The 19,767-nt window shown below is 47.7% G+C and overlaps 1 protein-coding gene across 1 annotated transcript in view; it reads left to right on the top strand.

Moving 5' to 3' along the window:
- Window positions 1-13,921, top strand: part of kank4 (KN motif and ankyrin repeat domains 4) — a 45,526-nt gene extending 31,605 nt beyond the window's left edge. Inside the window, exons 4-12 of the mRNA XM_084692758.1 lie at window positions 3,239-3,302; window positions 3,527-6,898; window positions 8,283-8,376; window positions 9,167-9,436; window positions 10,556-10,640; window positions 10,746-10,965; window positions 11,073-11,215; window positions 11,390-11,590; window positions 11,964-13,921. Coding sequence (XP_084548884.1) covers window positions 3,284-3,302; window positions 3,527-6,898; window positions 8,283-8,376; window positions 9,167-9,436; window positions 10,556-10,640; window positions 10,746-10,965; window positions 11,073-11,215; window positions 11,390-11,590; window positions 11,964-12,083 — 4,524 coding nt within the window. The 5' untranslated portion in view covers window positions 3,239-3,283 and the 3' untranslated portion in view covers window positions 12,084-13,921. The remainder of the gene's footprint in view (window positions 1-3,238; window positions 3,303-3,526; window positions 6,899-8,282; window positions 8,377-9,166; window positions 9,437-10,555; window positions 10,641-10,745; window positions 10,966-11,072; window positions 11,216-11,389; window positions 11,591-11,963) is intronic.
- The last annotated feature ends 5,846 nt before the right edge of the window (window positions 13,922-19,767 follow it).

Genomic DNA, 19,767 nt, shown 5'->3' on the forward strand with positions numbered 1-19,767 from the left:
GGGGGAGGGGAGGGGGGAGGGGAGGAGGGAGGGAGGAGGGGGAGGACGGAGGAGGGGGAGGAGGGAGGAGGAGGGAGATGGGGGGGGGGGAGGAGGGGGGGGGAGATGGGGGGAGGAGGGAGATGGGGGGGGGAGGGGGAGGAGGGAGGGGGGGGGAGGGAGGGAGGGGGGGGGGGGGAGGAGGGAGATGGGGGGGGGGTATCTCTCCCAGATGCAGTGCTGTAGTCACTAGCTGTAGTCTGTTCTGCTGCCCTGTGCAATTTCCTGCTGTTTTTAGCTGAGCACAGAGAGCTGATTGCATACTTGGAAGTGCAGCTGCAGCCCTCCCTTTGCTTGTGTTTGTAAGTGTGTGTGTGTGTGTGTGTTTGGTTATGTAGAAGTGCGTGTATATGAGATGATACCATATGCCATCCTCTCCAACCTGCCCACCTTCAGTCCTGAGATGATGAGATCTAATTAGCTTCCTCCTTCACATCCCTCTCTTCCTCCCCGGTAGGGTCATATTGTATTAGTCTAATTCACTCTCTGCGGGGGGACTGTTAATGACCCATGACTTTCAATTAAGGCTTTTCCCCGCGTGGAGTGATGAGTCAGCCTGCTCTTCTGATCAGGCTGTCTTCAAGGCTGTATTTACTGTACGTCGAACTGTGTGGCAGTCTGCTCCTTCTCATGGCACACGTGAGGCTCCGCCCAGCCAGACACAACACCTGTCTGGTTATCAGAACACCTGTCTGGTTATCAGAACACCCGTCTGGTTATCAGAACACCCGTCTGGTTATCAGAACACCCGTCTGGTTATCAGAACACCCGTCTGGTTATCAGAACACCTGTCTGGTTATCAGAACACCTGTCTGGTTATCAGAACACGCTGGAAGGACACGCCCCCCAGGGTTTGTCTTGCACGCTGTCACTGAAGCAAAACAAGGTCATGTACCAAATACAAAGATATTCTGAAATGCATTATTTATATATTTTTTATGAGAAACAAATGCCAAATAGAAGTATTGCTCTCGGAACATCCATGGAACATCCATGATGGGGACAGGAACTTAGTCAAGCACACAGGCACAGATATCCCAAAAGCCTGAATAATGTATGAACTGCTAATCACATCAACAGTGGTGCAGGATATACTGTGTGCCATAATTAGTGCAAAAAATGTGGAAAATAAATAAATAAAGGATTCATGAATCTTCAAATGTGCGTCTCTTGTTGTGCTCAGAGCTTCATTAGAGAGCAGAACCTCACTGCAGGGTTACAGGAACCAGATTTTCTCACAACCAGGTCGGAGGAGGAAGGTCGCTAGTCATTAGAGAACTTCCTTCCAGATCTGCCCTGGACTTGTTTATCCTCCTCTCCCCCTCTCTCTTTCTCACTCAATCTCAATATCCCTCTCTCTCTCTCCATCTCCCCTCTCTTTCTCTCCATCTCCCTCTCTCTCTCCATCTCCCCTCTCTCTCTCTCCATCTCTCTCTCTTTCTCTCTCTCTGTTGGTGGCTCACTGTGTCTGTTTATCTGGAGGCTCTGCCCAGGCTTCATACAGCAGTTATACACATCATCCTTCCTCTCGCAAATCAGCTAATGAAGCCTGGAGGAGACAAAGCGGAGCGCCGTCCCCTGGAGCGTGTGCCGTGTCAGAGAGGTCCTCCGCTCCGGGGCCACGCCCACACGGCTCCGGGGCCACGCCCACACGGCTCCGGGGCCACGCCCACACGGCTGCAGTGTTTTCTCAGGTCACAGTCACACTAATGGAGCATGTGTCTCAGCTGTCAATCACACGCTTAGTCCCGCCCCCTGCAGGCAGCGTCTGGCTCGCAGTCGCCAATGAGACAAACAACCGGTGTGTTTCCACGGTGGTGTGGTGTGTGTGTGTGTGTGTACCTGTGTGTGTGTGTGTGTGTGCACCCCAGTCCCAGATCTTGGTTGGAGTTAATAAATGGCGGCGGGCCAGGGACCGGGTAGAGGTCGTCATGGGTCTCACTCAGGTCCGTGCAGATAGCTGTCAGTTTGATTGATTGCGTGGCCGTCCAATGCAGGGCTTGGAAACCCTCAGCTGTACTGGAGCCCAGTGCCTCGCAGTCCCTTCTCATCTGGTCAGGCCACGCCCCTTCTCATCTGGTCAGGCCACGCCCGCCGTTGCTCCGGGAGATGCAGCACGTGTTGCCCCCCTGTTTCCTCCACAGTGAATAAAGCTGCACAGCAGAGACACTGTCAACGCCTTTCATATCCGCTGCTCGCGGCCCACGGGGGCTGTGCCGTCTGTGCATGAAGAGGTTTGTGACGCTAGCAAGCAAAGAGGGGAGGAAAAGATATGAAGAAAACATGTTCTCTGAGATTGTGGCATGGGGTTTCTTCTCTTAAGATCTTATCTCATACCGATAACACGATAAGTTGCCGTAGATATTAGTAGGATTGAGTGAACAAATAAAGTTGTAATTGCGTTAATAACAGCACCTGAGGATGTTCTCAGTGGTGTGATTGCTCTCATCCTCTGAACCTGTCATCCGGGTTCAACTCGTTATGCAAACTCATATTCAAACTAATAAAAACTAAAGCCTTCTGGCCTTCAGTCGCTCTGCAGGTATTTTTGACAGCAATACGAATTTGCATGGAAATTGTACATGAATAATTGTGTGCTAAATTGCTCTGGAATCTATATTTGCTTTTAGGCGCATGTATCCATTTAGAATGGATTATAATCGAGAACACGGAAGACTGTCAGAATGTCGGTGTGTGCTGATAATTAGTATTAGACATTTCATTAAACGGCTTGACATAAGCCGGTAAAACTTTGACTCCAAATTGCAGGAGTTTATTTTCCTCTTTCCCTCTCCTCATACAAAACCCTCGTAAAATTCCGTCCTCTGGTTTCTTGGCATCTCCAGCTGGAACAAATGACACAAAATGGCACCCCAGTGGCCCCTTTTCCCTCTCATTCTGAATGTAACTGTGGCCCACGCACAGTGTTGCGGTGGCTATAAATGGCCCACTAAGGATCTGTCTCTTCTTGATGACAGCACAGGGAGGGCTTGTGGACAGGATGTTCCTCACACGGTCACACCGTTGCTTGGGTTCTTAAAACACACATTACATCCCATAAACATCCTGTCTCGAACCCAACGGCAAGCTCTTGGTGTTGGCATGGAGACGTAGAGTTATAGCCAATAACAGATGGCGGACGTTGATAAACCAGTGTTATTTCAGTCTCTCACCCCCCTCCCCTCTTTTTGTCTTTCAGGTCGCCAACTGTGAGGAATCAAACCCATGACCCTGAGAGCGTCTAATGATGGACAAGAAAAGTGGTAAGTCGTGCCACGCGGTTCCAGAGCTAACGCTCTCAGCGGCGCACAGCACCTGTCTCATCTGCATGAGTGTACACAGCAGGGTGCCTTGCACCGACGGATGCTGCCTCATCGCAATCACTGCATGCTAATTACATCCCAGTTTCTGATACGGTTCTGCATAATTAATCGCACTGCGGCCGGGATGTTTGCGAATGCTCTAATCCTGTGGGGATGTGTTCCAGCGAACGTGTTCCCCTCCAAGGCTGCGGAGGGCGCTGGGCAGAGGAAGCAACTGCCCTACTCTGTGGAGACGCCCTACGGCTTCCACCTCGACCTGGACTTCCTGAAGTACGTGGACGACATCGAGAAAGGCAACACGATCAAGAGGGTTCACATCCAGCGAAGAGCCAGGGGCCCCAAGTACAGCACGCTGCCCAGGAACTTCAGCCTTCCTGGGCAGGGACCACGCCCGCCCCCCAAGGACACCTGGTCGGGCACCTCCACCCTGGGGTCTAAGCCCAAGTCTCGCGTGACGGAAGTTCAGCAGATCTTTGACTTCAAGCCCAGTGAGCCCAGTGGCGGCACTTCCAGTCAGAACAGAGGGCACGGGGGGAGCTACGCCTCGGCCAGGCCCAAAGAGGAGGCCAGGGCTGGGGTGAGGCCGTTCGACGAGCAGCCCCTTGGGCTCCAGCCCAGACCCAACCTCCTTCGGACCTCCAGCATGCCGGCCACCGTGCCCCACCGGAAGGGCTCCGACTCAGGAGACGAGCGGCCGGGAGGCTCCCAGAACGGCTCGTCGGAGAGCGTGTTCCGCCCTGCGGATGTGCTGGACAGACGCGTTCCCCAGGACCGCACCGGGCTGCACCAGCAGATCACCGTGGCCCTCAAGAGGGTGAGGGAGCTGGAGGAGCAGGTCAGAACCATCCCCGAACTCAAAGCCCAGATCTGCTCGTTGAGGGAAGAGAGAGAGAAGCTGTTACTGAAGCTACGGACCCAGGCCCAGACCCAGGCCCAGACCCAGACCCAGAACCAGGCCCAAGCAGCCTCCCCTCCCCTAACCAAAACCAGCGGTCCTGCATCGGACAGCCAGCCACGGGGGCCTGCAGCCCCAGAGTTGACCTCCACAGGAGGTGTGTCAGAGAAGCAGCCCCCAGCGGAGGATCGACACGGCGTGGCGGGGAAACACCAGGAGTCCCCCAGCAGATCCATCACACACGCGGACGCAGGCAGGCTTTTAGCACAGCTGTCAGACCGACAGACGGAAGAGAGCACTTTGGAGGCCACGGCAGGAACGCTTTCAGAGGACAGAGCCGTCCAGGGAGCTGCAGAAGCTACAGGGAGCCTGACGTCAGCACAGACGTGCAGCGACGAGGACCTCGCTAGCGTCCAACAGCTTCAGGCTAAGCTAACAGCCCTTGAGGCAAAGCTGACCCTGGCCTGCCACGATCTGGACAGAACCAACCTTCTCCTCAGAGAACAGGTGGAGGAGAACCGACTGAAGGAGGAGAGGATACTGCTGCTGAGGGAGGGGACGGGCGACGAGGTTCCCCCGGAGCCGAGGCGTGGCCGGAGAGAGAGCGTGGACCGGGAGACAGAGACCGAGAAGGTGGATCTAGCCAATCAGGAGACGGAGACCGAGATTGCAGGGACAGTGGACCAGGGGACAGACATGGTGATGATAGAGGTGTGCATACCCCAGGAGAGAGCCAGCAGCGCGGGCCAGGGAACAGACACGGAGGGACGCCACGCCCAAGAGCAGGTGATGGACGTGGACGTGATGGGCAGCCATGAGCGGAGACACAGGGCCAACAGCGTGGACCGGGGGACGGAGACTGAGAGGGTGGACACTGCGGACCAGGTGACTGAGACACAGGCCCCCGCCAGGGTGGACCAGGTGACCGAGACGGAGACGAACTCGCCAGGCTTGCGTCCCATGAGACGGAGGGCGAACAGCGTGGAGCGAGGGACAGTGACAGAGAGAGTGGACACGGTGGACCAGGTGACTGAAACTGAGGGAGTGGCGAGGGCAGACCAGCAGACCGAGACGGTCGCGGAGAGACAAGAAAGAGAGACCAACCATGCCGGGGGAAGTGTGGAGTTTGGGGGGATGGTCACCGGCACCTTCTTGACGGAAAGCGTGGTCATGGAAAGCGTGGTCATGGAAAGCGTGGTTGTGGAAAGGATGGTCAGGGAAAGAGTGGAGAGTGTGTTTGAGAAGGTGGATAATCTCGTGACGGATGTTGCCCTGACTGAAAGCTCTGCGCCTGAAGAAAATGTGGTCGCTGAAATGGAGGTGAGAGAGATAACCGTCACTGAGCATGTGGTCGTAGAAAGTGTGGTCAGAGAGAACGTCGTAGTGGAGACTGTGGTTGAAGAGCAGAACATGGTCTTGGAGAGTGTGGTTGAAGAGCAGAACATGGTCTTGGAGAGTGTGGTTGAAGAGCAGAACATGGTCTTGGAGAGTGTGGTTGGAGAGACTGAGGTTGGGAGAGATGTGGCTTCTGAGAGAGCAGGACCAGCAAGTGAGGCCCCTGTAAATGTGGTCCCAGAAAGTGTGATCCTGGAAAGTAAAGTTGTAGAGAATGTGACCTTAGAGAGTGCAGTTCCAGAGAGTGATACCCCAGAAAGTAAAGTTCCAGAGAGTGATACCCCAGAAGGTAAAGTTCCAGAGAGTGATACCCCAGAAAATAAAGTTCTAGAGAGTGATACCACAGAGAGTGCAGTTCCAGAGAGTGATACCCCAGAAGGTAAAGTTCCAGAGAGTGATACCCCAGAAAATAAAGTTCTAGAGAGTGATACCACAGAGAGTGCAGTTCTTGAGAATGTGGCCCCAGAAAGTGAGGCCAGCGTAGAAACAGCCACAGAGTCTTTAGCCCCAAAGAGGCCCCCACGCCGCATCCCTGCCACCGGCCAAACTCAACCCCGGCTGGAAAACCCAGAGCACTCTCCGGTCCAGCCCCCAGCCAAGCTCAAAGCCCAGCCCCAGCCTCCTCCTCGGAGCTCCAGCGAGGCCTCCCCTTCCCAGCCCCCTCCTCGGAGCTCCAGCGAGGCCTCACCTTCCCAGCCCCCTTCTCGGAGCTCCAGCTCCAGCGAGGCCTCCCCTTCCCAGCCCCCTCCTCGGAGCTCCAGCGAGGCCTCCCCTTCCCAGCCCCCTCCTCGGAGCTCCAGCGAGGCCTCCCCTTCCCAGCCTCCTCCTCGGAGCTCCAGCGAGGCCTATCCCTCCCAGCCTCCTCCTCGGAGCTCCAGCGAGGCCTCCCCCTCCCAGCCTCCTCCTCGGAGCTCCAGCGAGGCCTCCCCCTCCCAGCCTCCTCCCCGAAGGGGGTCCGGGGAGAGCCCTACCTCCCCGGCGGCCCTGGGTCATGTGGTGACTCGTCTGACTGGGCTCCTGAATGAGCAATGGGCTCAGCTGGGCAGCGGAGGGCAGCAGGGCCTCGCACAGCAGCAGCAGGACGGCCCCACCATCCAGAAACCGGCGGCCAAGCCGGCGGGGAAACCAGCCGGGAAGTCTGGGCCTTCCAAGATGAGCTCCATCCAGAACCAGCTGGTCAGCTCCCTCAGTGCCCTGTCTGCCTTCTACTCCCCTGGGCAGAAGGCTGCAGCCAGCAAGCAACAAGGTAAGGCTCTCTACACTACCTTATCTCACCTTTCCACATTCAGAAACATTCTGCCGCTCAGCCGTGGCTCTGCAGGACAGCCAGCCTCTCCAGTCCTCCACCCCACACGGCTGGGGGGTTGCGGCTCTCAAATGTGCTTTTAGAAATGGGAGTGCTAATTGAGTTCATCTTTGAAGCCGACGTTTAGGATTTGACGCTTAGGATTAGCTGACAAAATCCCAACTCTTCTACCCCATCGAGGGTTCCATCAACCCTCACTTCAGCTCTCACAGACTGCCTCGCCACTCTGCCTTTATTTACCTAAATGAGATCACTCATAAGCCTTAATCTGCAGCCCTTTTATGTCCATGATGCCTGTCGGTCTACCAGCCGTCTCTCTCAACTTGCCGTGTGTGTTGCAGTGTGTCAGTGTGTGCGTTGCAGTGTGTGTGTGTGTGGTGTGTGTGTTGCTGAGCTCGCTCTGTCTTGATGCAAGCCAAAGGGCAGTCTGTCCTGGTGGTTTACTACAGCCAGAGATGGAACACATGTTGCACGGCTGTCTAAATGACATTATTGGACGGCCTCCAAAAAGCGATCAAAAATGCATGTCTTTCTCCATGCTAACCCACAGAGCAGTGGGAAAGAATACAAATGTGTGTGTCCTTGTGTGTGTGTGTGTGTGTGTAAGCAATTCAGACCCACCAACCTCTCTATTCCAGTATTATATTTTGAGAGAGCGACATTTGAGGAAAGGTCTGTCTCGAATTACCACACTCCCAAAACATCCTGAGACAAACAGCTCAGGAAACACAATCCACGACTACCAGGCCCACAAAGACCCACCCCCCTCTCATCCGTCATAGTAGCTGTCACCTAGACAACCCCCCCCCACACACCTCCCCCTGCCCTTATCACCTCAAACATTATTTAATACTTAGTTACATGTGGATTAATGACAGCCGTTCCAGTTGACGCTGTCCAATGTTGTTGTCTCACGTCACTGTGTTGCATACAAACACACACACACACACACTCGTACTGGGCTGAGTTGCTAATAGCCAGAGTGTCTGTGGGGATTCGTCTAGATCCAAGCTGTGGTAAACATCACTCTTGCTATTCCTAACGAGCACTGTGGTGCTTATAGGGCTGGTTTGTCTTCATTTAGGAGAGCTGCTACAATTAGAGAGCCCCAGACAACGTTGTGGGTTCAGCATCATTCACATGCTGGGCTCTGCATGATTGTGCTGCGTCTTCCTGGCGCTACGGTACATTATGTGTGTGCGTGTGGTTGCATTCTGCAAGACAGTGGAGCGGACCCAGTGTGCCTAAGGGACATGACGACTCTCTCTCTCTCTCTCCTCTGTTTCTCTCCTCTCTGTCTGTCTCTCTCTTTCTCTCCCCGCAGGACTTAAATCCATCATGAAGAAGAAGGAGGGGGCTGGGAAGCAGGGGAGCGCCGGAGCCAAAAAGAACCTGAAGTTTGTTGGCGTTAACGGAGGGTAAAGCATCCTTCTTCTTCTGTGTTTGACTTCTTCTGTGTTTCTGTGTTTGACTTCTTCTGTGTTGGACTTCTTCTGTGTTTCTGTGTTTGACTTCTTCTGTGTTTCTGTGTTGGACTTCTTCTGTGTTTCTGTGTTTGACTTCTTCTGTGTTTCTGTCCCCGCTAGACAGGATCAGTGTTGTGGTGTACTGTACACTCACAAACTCACTCACTTTCACTCCTTACCTTTAACAAAGTACTTTCTACTTCTTACAAGAAGTTTAGAAAGGCAGAAAATGTTTTGGGAACTAAATATTTAGGAAAACGTTTTTTGAAAGATGGAAAAAAAATCCAGTGTAGTCAGTACTTCAACTTTCCACACCTCCAGCAGCTCTCTCTCTCTCTCTCTCTCTGAATTCTGGGTACTCTGCGGCCCCTGATTGGTCCACAAACATCCATGAAGCAGCTGTGTTGTAAAGGATCTCTGTCTGATCAAGGACCCTATAGAGGGCTATTAGTGACACGCCTAGGACACACACACACACACGCCTAGGAAACTCACACACACACACCGGCCAGTATCATTAAGCATTCCTGACATGCTAAACACAACCTCGGTCATTAACCTTGGCTGAACAAGGCTGTATTTTCTCAGAGTCTTTCTGATGTTTGGCTTCGAGGATCTGGTGCAACTTCTGCAATGCTGGTCATGTGTGCTCTGATTGGCTGAACGACCCTGACCCAAAACACCAATGTTGTTTTAAGCAGTCGCTTTGCCATAAACAGTGTGGATGTGTGTGTGTGTCCAGGTATGAATCCACCTCCAGCGAGGAGGAATCGAGCGGGGAGGACAAGGAGGACAAGGAGGAGGAGGAGGTGCAGGAGGAGGTGGACAGCTCAGACCCAGAGGAGCAGGAGCCAATTGAGGAGCAGCAGGGACAGGCTCAGACCGACCAGGAGACCCAGGGAGTGGCCGAGGACGATCCCGGGGCCCGGGGCGGAGGAGTCGAGGCCGGGGGCCAGAGAGAGCCCCGGGACCCAGAGACCAGCCAGGGGCTCCAGGCAGAGCAAGCCACAGGGTGAGACATGGAGGGAGGAGGAGTGGAGGGGAGGGGAGGGGAGGGGAGGGGAGGGGAGGGAGGGAGGGAGGGAGGGAGGGAGGGAGGGAGGGAGGGAGGGAGGGAGGGAGGGAGGGAGGGAGGGAGGGAGGGAGGGAGGAGGGAGGGGAGGAGGGAGGGAGGGAGGGGAGCAGGGAGGGAGGGAGGAGGGAGGGGAGGAGGGAGGGAGGGGAGCAGGGAGGGAGGGAGGAGGGAGGGGAGGAGGGAGGGGAGGAGGGAGGGAGGAGGGAGGGAGGGAGGAGGGAGACTCGAGCTCACAAGGGGGGTCGTTTCAGCGGCTCATCCAGGTGATAAACACTCCCAATACATCTCAGGAAGGTGTCTCCTCTCTCCTACCTGTGTCTCCTCTCTCCTACCTGTGTCTCCTCTCTCCTACCTGTGTCTCCTCTCTCCTACCTGTGTGTGTGTCTCCTCTCTCCTACCTGTGTGTGTGTGTCTCCTCTCTCCTACCTGTGTGTGTGTGTGTGTGTCTCCTCTCTCCTACCTGTGTGTGTGTGTGTCTCCTCTCTGCAGTGTGTGTGTGTCTCCTCTCTGCAGTGTGTGTGTGTGTGTGTCTCCTCTCTGCAGTGTGTGTGTGTGTGTGTGTCTCCTCTCTGCAGTGGGTGTGTGTGTGTGTGTGTGTCTCCTCTCTGCAGTGTGTGTGTGTCTCCTCTCTGCAGTGTGTGTGTGTGTGTGTGTGTGTCTCCTCTCTGCAGTGTGTGTGTGTGATCGCGTGTCATTATTGTTGAACACAATCCAGGCCTTTGTGTGAGAGCAGCTGCAGTGCATTATGGGTGATGCTTTGAGACAGGGTGATGTTTTAATATGAGCCCAGTGAGTCTGTTGGGACAGCAGTGATCCTGGAGGCTCGAGTGTTTCTGCAGCTTGCAGCAGGATACCTTGAGGTTGATGAGAGCATGTAGGCAGGTAAACAGCCAACAGAAGGAAAACACACCTACCAAGCTGAGCCGTCCGCTAGCTAAGATGCTGTCAGAGTCTCACCGGACCAGGTCAACAAGACCTGCTGCACTGAGAGTGCATGTTTTAAATGTCAAATCCGGTTCTAAGCGGTTGTGTGTGTGTGTGTGTGTGTGTGTCTAGGGTGACGGTGGATGAGGGTTTCATGGAGGCGTGTCACTACATCAAAGATCACATGACTGCTGTGTCCTCTCCTGACAAAGAGATGGTGAGACAGTCTCCTCACACACACACACACACACACAACTGTATGTGTGCTGGCTGTGCGATAAGCTGATCCCTGTGTGTGTGTGTGTGTATGTTGCCCCCTCAGAGGCAGGTTCTGCTGGTGCTGTACCAGGAGTGGTTCCGGGTGTCCAGTCAGAAGGAGTCCCAGGCCCACATCGTCACCCTCTACCTCCGAGAGGTGGGCGTTGCCACGCCGACGCTCCTGCGCTACATCGTCAACCTGACGGATGGCAACGGGAACACGGCGCTGCACTACAGCGTTTCCCACGGCAACTTCCCCGTGGTCAAACTGCTGCTGGACACAGGTAGGTTCCTTCCTTCTGAACAGAAGAAAGGTATCTCTACTAAGACTCTATATTACTTTATATAACTCTATACTCTCTCTACACTAACTGTGTGTGTGTGTATGCAGGCCTGTGTGAGGTGAACATCCAGAACAAGGCGGGCTACACAGCGGTCATGCTGGCGTGTCTGACGGCTGCTGACGCCTCAGAGGACATGGAGGTGGCTCTGCAGCTGCTGAGGCAGGGGGACGTCAACACCAGGGCCGGACAGGTGCTCACACACACACACACACACATATATACACACACACAGACGCTTGCATGTTCTAACTCTTAGATCACATTTACCTACAGTACTCTCTTTATTTATGAATTATTTACTCTTTCTCTACCTTCTTTCTCTCCCCCCCACTGCCTCCCCCCCCCCCTCTCTCTCTCCCTCTAGTCGGGTCAGACGGCCCTCATGCTAGCGGTCAGTCATGGTCGTATCGCCATGGTGCGCTTGCTGCTGACCTGCCAGGTGGACGTCAACATCCAGGACCGCAGCGGTTCGACCGCCCTCATGTGTGCCTCTGAACATGGGCACACCGAGATCTCACGCCTGCTGCTGGAGTCTGGGCTCTGTCACGCCGGGATCACTGATAAGGTGACACACACAACTCTGTTAAGGATTTCAAAACAACACAACACTGCCACCATCTGGTGACAAGTAGTAAGTACGGTGTTTTTTTCCGTAGGCGTGTAGGACACTTAAAAAGCTTGTGTTGAAGAACTCACTTTTGTTATTGTTGTTACTGTCTCCTACCTTTTCCAACTCTCCTTTTGTCTCTTTCCATATCTCATTCCCTCCCCCTTTCTCTTCCCATCTCTCTCACTCTTCATTACCTCTCTCTTTTCTCTTTCTCCTCTCTTTCTCCTCTCTTTCTCCTCTCTTTCTCCTCTCTTTCTCCTCTCTTTCTCCCCTCTTTCTCCTCTCTTTCTCCTCTCTTTCTCCTCTCCCCCTCCCCCTCCCCCTCCAGAATGGACAGACTGCTTTGTCGGTGGCCCTCCAGACCTCCCACAGTGAGATAGTTGACCTGCTGAGGGCTCATTCCGATGCCAGGGCCTCCGACCCTCCTGCCACCACAGCCCCCCTGTGAGCCAGTCCCCCTGCCCTCCTCCCCCTGCCCTCCTCCCCCCCAGAGAACAAAGGCTGGGTTCACCTCACCGCCCGGCTGTCTTCAGAGAGGAACCCACAGGTCTACCAGACTAGGGCTACCAAAACCCGGAGAGAAAAGAATCCACATTCTTCACATTCTGCCATCCTTCCGCAGGAGCTACAATATCAGCTGTTTGCCTGCCCGGCAGAGCGAGGACAGAAGCCTCCCAAGTGTGGCGTCAATCACAGGGCGCTGTGGCAACGGAAATGATTGACAAGAGATGGGGGGGGGGGGGGAGGGAAGCTGCTATCAGATAACGAAAAACTCTTCAGGCAAAATCTTAAAGCACATGGTCTACCTTCAACAATCTGCCGTTTGGTGTTTTTTACTTTTTAGATGTGGTTTGTTTTGCATTTTATACCATTGTCATTTGTATTATTGTTTTATATTTGGACGTAAGCCATTTCTGAAACTATTGAAGTCTAAATGTTGTGGTCACAGATTATCATCAATCAAACTCGCTCAGTTTATTTATTTAGTGTTGCACTTTTCTTAACTGGTGTACGTTGTGTCCTAGTGTGAAAATACCTGTCCCTGCTGTGCTGTCCTCTGCTCAGCAGAGCTCAACCTTTGACCTGGAAGTCTTCCAACAGACATGCACAGCACATCAGGAACACACATCTGTTCATTCTCCTGAAGCTACTACAACAGTGTGTTCTAATACTGTTCCATATTTAACAATGTACAATCTCTCTCTCTCTCTCTCTCTCTCTCTCTCTCTATCCAATGTCATGTATCTTGTCTGCCTGCTTGGTCTCAAACCCAAACCGTGTATGCAACTTATGGCTACATAATGCACAAAGAATGTGGGGCACATTCAGATACACCCGTGTGTCTCCTGAAGGAAGCTGATGTTAAGTGTACAGGACTACATGACAACGTCCTGTCACTGTACTGCAGCACTTCCTGTCAATCAGTTCAGTAGGACTTCCTGTTAATCAGTTCAATATGACTTCCTGTCACAGTACCGCAGGACTTCCTGTCACAGTACTGTAGGACTTCCTGTCAATCAGTTCAGTAGGACTTCCTGTCACAGTACCGCAGGACTTCCTGTCACAGTACCGCAGGACTTCCTGTCACAGTACCGCAGGACTTCCTGTCACAGTACCGCAGGACTTCCTGTAGGCACAGTAGAGGAAGCGGATAGGACTATAAAGATGGCCACCAGGATCAGTAGAGGTGCCGCTCTTTTTCTTTGGTATGGAGGCGCCTCTAGTTGAAGATTGTACGCTTACATACAATAGACATACTACCTGCCTTTCCCAAACACAACCTGAGGTGGCTGTGTGAGTTCTCTTACGACAGATGTCCTGGGCTGTAGGAGGGCGAGTGGCACTTCTGTTTCTCGTGAACCACAACTTAAGCGTCTGAGAGTAGCAGAAGACCAGGAGGCTTTTATTGGGATTAAGTATATGGATACGTGTACATACAGTATTGTGAAAATAAATATATCTGGTATTGTCTGACATTTGCTCTTAAATATATTTAGTATTTATTCCAAATGCTATATTTTTACAATATACATTATATGCATGGGTCAGCATCCTATGATGTTGTCGGAACTGAACAGGGATGTGTGCGCGAGGCGATTGGTTCTTCTTCAAGCAAATGTGGTTTCTGATTGGGTGAGTGGTTCCTGTTCGTCTGTCATTGGACAAGGTGTGAGCCAGGTCATTCAATCAGATGGTGAAAATCTGTAGCTACCACTAACTGTCTGTAATGAGCTTGTGTGTTATCCATATGAGTACGTCTCAATAAACTGAAAGCTTTAAAAACAATCCATGTGTCTCATTTGGAAGATTTCAGACATGACCTATAAAAACACTAGTAAGAAACTGTTTTCCACAGATATGTGGGAAATGTGTGTACTCCCACCCACCCTTATCCACCTCGATAGTGACAATGTTGTAAATGAAGGAAAAATAAAAACAGAAATGACTGTGTCAATCTCACCAGGAGATGGCGGTGCTGCAAATGAAAACTAATTCCATGTGTGCATCTTCTGGCGCCCATTTGGGTTTTAACAGCAAAGATTTCCAACCTGATCCCAACTTCCCCTTCATGTCGGGGTAGGGGGGGAGGGGGACACTTTATTAACCCCCACTTTAAAGGGGTCATAGAATGCAAAACCGAGTTTACCTGGTCATAGTTGAACAACAACAGTTTGGTGGGTAAAAAGGGGTTAGTATGTGTGTTTTGGATGAAATGAACAAAGGGGTTAGTATGTGTGTTTTGGATTAATTTACCAAAGGGGTTCGTATGTGTTTTTTTTATTAAATTACTGAAGGGGAAATTAACAAAGGGGTTAGTATGTGTTTTTTGGATGAAATTACCAAAGGGGTTAGTATGTATTTTTTGGATTAAATTACTAAAGGGGAAATGACCAAGTGAGTTAGTATGTGTGTTTTGGATGAAATGACCAAAGGGGTTTGTATGTGTGTTTTGGATGAAGTTATCAAAGGGAAAATTAGCAAAGGGGTTAGTATGTGTGTTTTGGATTAAATTAGCAAAAGGGAAATTAGCAAAGGGGTTAGTATGTGTGTTTTGGATTAAATTAGCAAAGGGGTTAGGTGTGTTTTGGATGAAATTACCAAAGGGGTTGGTATGTGTTTTTGGGATGAAATTTCCAAAGGGAAAAATTACTAAAGGGGTTAGTATGTGTGTTTTGGATGAAAATACTAAAGGGAAAATTAGCAAGGGGTTAGTATGTGTGTTTTGGATGAAATTACCAAAAGGGGTTAGTATGTGTTTTTTGGATGAAATTACCAAAAGGGAAATTAGCAAAGGGGTTAGTATGTGTGTTTTGGATTAAATTAGCAAAAGGGAAATTAGCAAAGGGGTTAGTATGTGTGTTTTGGATTAAATTAGCAAAGGGGTTAGGTGTGTTTTGGATGAAATTACCAAAGGGGTTGGTATGTGTTTTTGGGATTAAATTTCCAAAGGGAAAAATTACTAAAGGGGTTAGTATGTGTGTTTTGGATGAAATTACGAAAGGGAAAATTAGCAAAGGGGTTAGTATGTGTGTTTTGGATTAAATTAGCAAAGGGGTTAGGTGTGTTTTGGATGAAATTACCAAAGGGGTTGGTATGTGTTTTTTAGATGAAATTACCAAAAGGGAAATTAGCATAGGGGTTAGTATGTGTGTTTTGAAAGAAGTTATTAAAAGGGTTAGTATGTTTGTTTTGGATTAAATGACCAAAGGGGTTAGTATGTGTTTTTTTTTTATTAAATTACTGAAGGTAAAAATTACTAAAGGGGTTAGTATGTGTGTTTTGGATGAAATTACCAAAGGGGTTAGTATGTGTGTTTTATATGAAATTACCAAAGGATGAAATTACCAATGGGGTTAGTATGTGTGTTTTGGATTAAATTACCAAAGGATGAAATTACCAAAGGGGTTAGTATGTGTGTTTTGGATTAAATTAGCAAAGGGGTTAGTAGGTGTGTTTTGGATGAAATTACCAAAGGGGTTGGTATGTGTGTTTTGGATTAAATGACCAAAGGGGTTAGTATGTGTTTTTTGGATTAAATTACTAAAGGGGAAATGACCAAATGAGTTAGTATGTGTGTTTTGGATGAAGTTATCAAAGGGAAAATTATCAAAGGGGTTAGTATGTGTTTTGGATGAAATTACCAAAGGGGTTAGTATGTGTGTTTTAGATGAAAACACTAAAGGGAAAATTAGCAGAGGGGTTAGTATGTGTGTTTTGGATGAAGTTATTAAAAGGGTTAGTATGTGTTTTTTGGAGGAAATTACCAAAGGGGTTAGTATGTGTGTTTTGGATGAAATGACCAAAGGGGTTAGTATGTGTGTTTTGGACGAAATTACCAAAGGGAAAATTAGCAAGGGGTTAGCATGTGTGTTTTGGATGAAATGACCAAAGGGGTTAGTATGTGTGTTTTGGACGAAATTACCAAAGGGAAAATTAGCAAGGGGTTAGTATGTGTTTTTTGGAGGAAATTACCAAAGGAGTTAGTATGTGTTTTTTTTAATTAAATTACTGAAGGGAAAAATTACTAAAGGGGTTAGTATGTGTGTTTTGGATGAAATTACCAAAGGGGTTAGTATGTGTTTTTTAGATGAAATTACCAAAAGGGAAATTACCAAAGGGGTTAGTATGTGTGTTTTATATGAAATTACCAAAGGATGAAATTACCAAAGGGGTTAGTATGTGTGTTTTGGATTAAATTACCAAAGGATGAAATTACCAAAGGGGTTAGTATGTGTGTTTTGGATTAAATTAGCAAAGGGGTTAGTAGGTGTGTTTTGGATGAAATTACCAAAGGGGTTGGTATGTGTGTTTTGGATGAAATGACCAAAGGGGTTAGTATGTGTTTTTTGGATTAAATTACTAAAGGGGAAATGACCAAATGAGTTAGTATGTGTGTTTTGGATGAAGTTATCAAAGGGAAAATTATCAAAGGGGTTAGTATGTGTTTTGGATGAAATTACCAAAGGGGTTAGTATGTGTGTTTTAGATGAAAACACTAAAGGGAAAATTAGCAGAGGGGTTAGTATGTGTGTTTTGGATGAAGTTATTAAAAGGGTTGGTATGTGTTTTTTGGAGGAAATTACCAAAGGGGTTAGTATGTGTGTTTTGGATGAAATGACCAAAGGGGTTAGTATGTGTGTTTTGGATGAAATGACCAAAGGTGTTAGTATGTGTGTTTTGGACGAAATTACCAAAGGGAAAATTAGCAAGGGGTTAGCATGTGTGTTTTGGATTAAATTAGCAAAGGGGTTAGTAGGTGTGTTTTGGATGAAATTACCAAAGGGGTTGGTATGTGTGTTTTAGATGAAAATACTAAAGGGAAAATTAGCAAAGGGGTTAGTATGTGTGTTTTGGATGAAGTTATTAAAAGGGTTAGTATGTGTTTTTTGGATGAAATTACCAAAAGGGAAATTAGCAAAGGGGTTAGTATGTGTGTTTTGGATGAAGTTATTAAAAGGGTTAGTATGTGTTTTTTGGAGGAAATTACCAAAGGGGTTAGTATGTGTTTTTTTTAATGAATTTACCAAAGGGGTTAGTATGTGTTTTTTTTAATTAAATTACTGAAGGGAAAAATTACTAAAGGGGTTAGTATGTGTGTTTTGGATGAAATTACCAAAGGGGTTTGTACTTGTGTTTTGGATGAAATTACCAAAGGGGTTAGTATGTGTGTTTTGGATGAAATTACGAAAGGATGAAATTAGCAAAAGGGGTTAGTATGTGTGTTTTGGATGAAATTACGAAAGGGAAAATTAGCAAAGGGGTTAGTATGTGTGTTTTGGATGAAATTACCAAAAGGGTTAGTATGTGTTTTTGGGATGAAATTTCCAAAGGGAAAAGTTAATAAAGGGGTTAGTATGTGTGTTTTGGATGAAATTACCAAAGGGGTTAGTATATGTGTTTTGGATGAAATGACCAAAGGGGTTAGTATGTGTTTTTTTAAATTAAATTACTGAAGGGAAAAATTACTAAAGGGGTTAGTATGTGTGTTTTGGATGAAATTACCAAAGGATGAAATTACCAAAGGGGTTAGTATGTGTGTTTTGGATGAAATTACCAAAGGGGTTAGTATGTGTGTTTTGGATGAAATTACCAAAGGGGTTAGTATGTGTGTTTTGGATGAAATTACCAAAGGGGTTAGTATGTGTGTTTTGGATGAAATTACGAAAGGGAAAATTAGCAAAGGGGTTAGTATGTGTGTTTTGGATTAAATTAGCAAAGGGGTTAGTAGGTGTGTTTTGGATGAAATTACCAAAGGGGTTGGTATGTGTGTTTTAGATGAAAATACTAAAGGGAAATTAGCAAAGGGGTTAGTATGTGTGTTTTGGATTAAGTTATTAAAAGGGTTAGTATGTGTTTTTTGGAGGAAATTACCAAAGGGGTTAGTATATGTGTTTTGGATGAAATGACCAAAGGGGTTAGTATGTGTTTTTTTAAATTAAATTACTGAAGGGAAAAATTACTAAAGGGGTTAGTATGTGTGTTTTGGATGAAATTACCAAAGGATGAAATTACCAAAGGGGTTAGTATGTGTGTTTTGGATGAAATTACGAAAGGATGAAATTAGCAAAAGGGGTTAGTATGTGTGTTTTGGATGAAATTACGAAAGGGAAAATTAGCAAAGGGGTTAGTATGTGTGTTTCGGATGAAATTACCAACAGGGGTTAGTATGTGTTTTTGGGATGAAATTTCCAAAGGGAAAAATTACTAAAGGGGTTAGTATGTGTGTTTTGGATGAAATTACCAAAGGGGTTAGTATGTGTGTTTTGGATGAAATTACCAAAGGATGAAATTACCAAAGCGGTTAGTATGTGTGTTTTGGATGAAATTACGAAAGGGAAAATTAGCAAAGGGTTTAGTATGTATGTTTTGGATTAAATTAGCAAAGGGGTTAGGTGTGTTTTGGATGAAATTACCAAAGGGGTTGGTATGTGTGTTTTAGATGAAAATACTAAAGGGAAAATTAGCAAAGGGGTTAGTATGTGTGTTTTGGATGAAATTACCAACAGGGAAATTAGCATAGGGGTTAGTATGTGTGTTTTGAAAGAAGTTATTAAAAGGGTTAGTATGTGTGTTTTGGATTAAATGACCAAAGGGGTTAGTATGTGTGTTTTGGATGAAATTACCAAAGGATGAAATTACCAAAGGGGTTAGTATGTGTGTTTTGGATTAAATTAGCAAAGGGGTTAGTAGGTGTGTTTTGGATGAAATTACCAAAGGGGTTGGTATGTGTGTTTTAGATGAAAATACTAAAGGGAAATTAGCAAAGGGGTTAGTATGTGTGTTTTGGATTAAGTTATTAAAAGGGTTAGTATGTGTTTTTTGGAGGAAATTACCAAAGGGGTTAGTATATGTGTTTTGGATGAAATGACCAAAGGGGTTAGTATGTGTTTTTTTAAATTAAATTACTGAAGGGAAAAATTACTAAAGGGGTTAGTATGTGTGTTTTGGATGAAATTACCAAAGGATGAAATTACCAAAGGGGTTAGTATGTGTGTTTTGGATGAAATTACGAAAGGATGAAATTAGCAAAAGGGGTTAGTATGTGTGTTTTGGATGAAATTACGAAAGGGAAAATTAGCAAAGGGGTTAGTATGTGTGTTTTGGATGAAATTACCAACAGGGGTTAGTATGTGTTTTTGGGATGAAATTTCCAAAGGGAAAAATTACTAAAGGGGTTAGTATGTGTGTTTTGGATGAAATTACCAAAGGGGTTAGTATGTGTGTTTTGGATGAAATTACCAAAGGATGAAATTACCAAAGCGGTTAGTATGTGTGTTTTGGATGAAATTACGAAAGGGAAAATTAGCAAAGGGTTTAGTATGTATGTTTTGGATTAAATTAGCAAAGGGGTTAGGTGTGTTTTGGATGAAATTACCAAAGGGGTTGGTATGTGTGTTTTAGATGAAAATACTAAAGGGAAAATTAGCAAAGGGGTTAGTATGTGTGTTTTGGATGAAATTACCAACAGGGAAATTAGCATAGGGGTTAGTATGTGTGTTTTGAAAGAAGTTATTAAAAGGGTTAGTATGTGTGTTTTGGATTAAATGACCAAAGGGGTTAGTATGTGTGTTTTGGATGAAATTACCAAAGGATGAAATTACCAAAGGGGTTAGTATGTGTGTTTTGGATTA

This window comes from Hypomesus nipponensis, chromosome 26, assembly GCF_054491055.1.
Source record: "Hypomesus nipponensis isolate SF chromosome 26, ASM5449105v1, whole genome shotgun sequence".
Lineage (NCBI taxonomy): Eukaryota > Metazoa > Chordata > Actinopteri > Osmeriformes > Osmeridae > Hypomesus > Hypomesus nipponensis.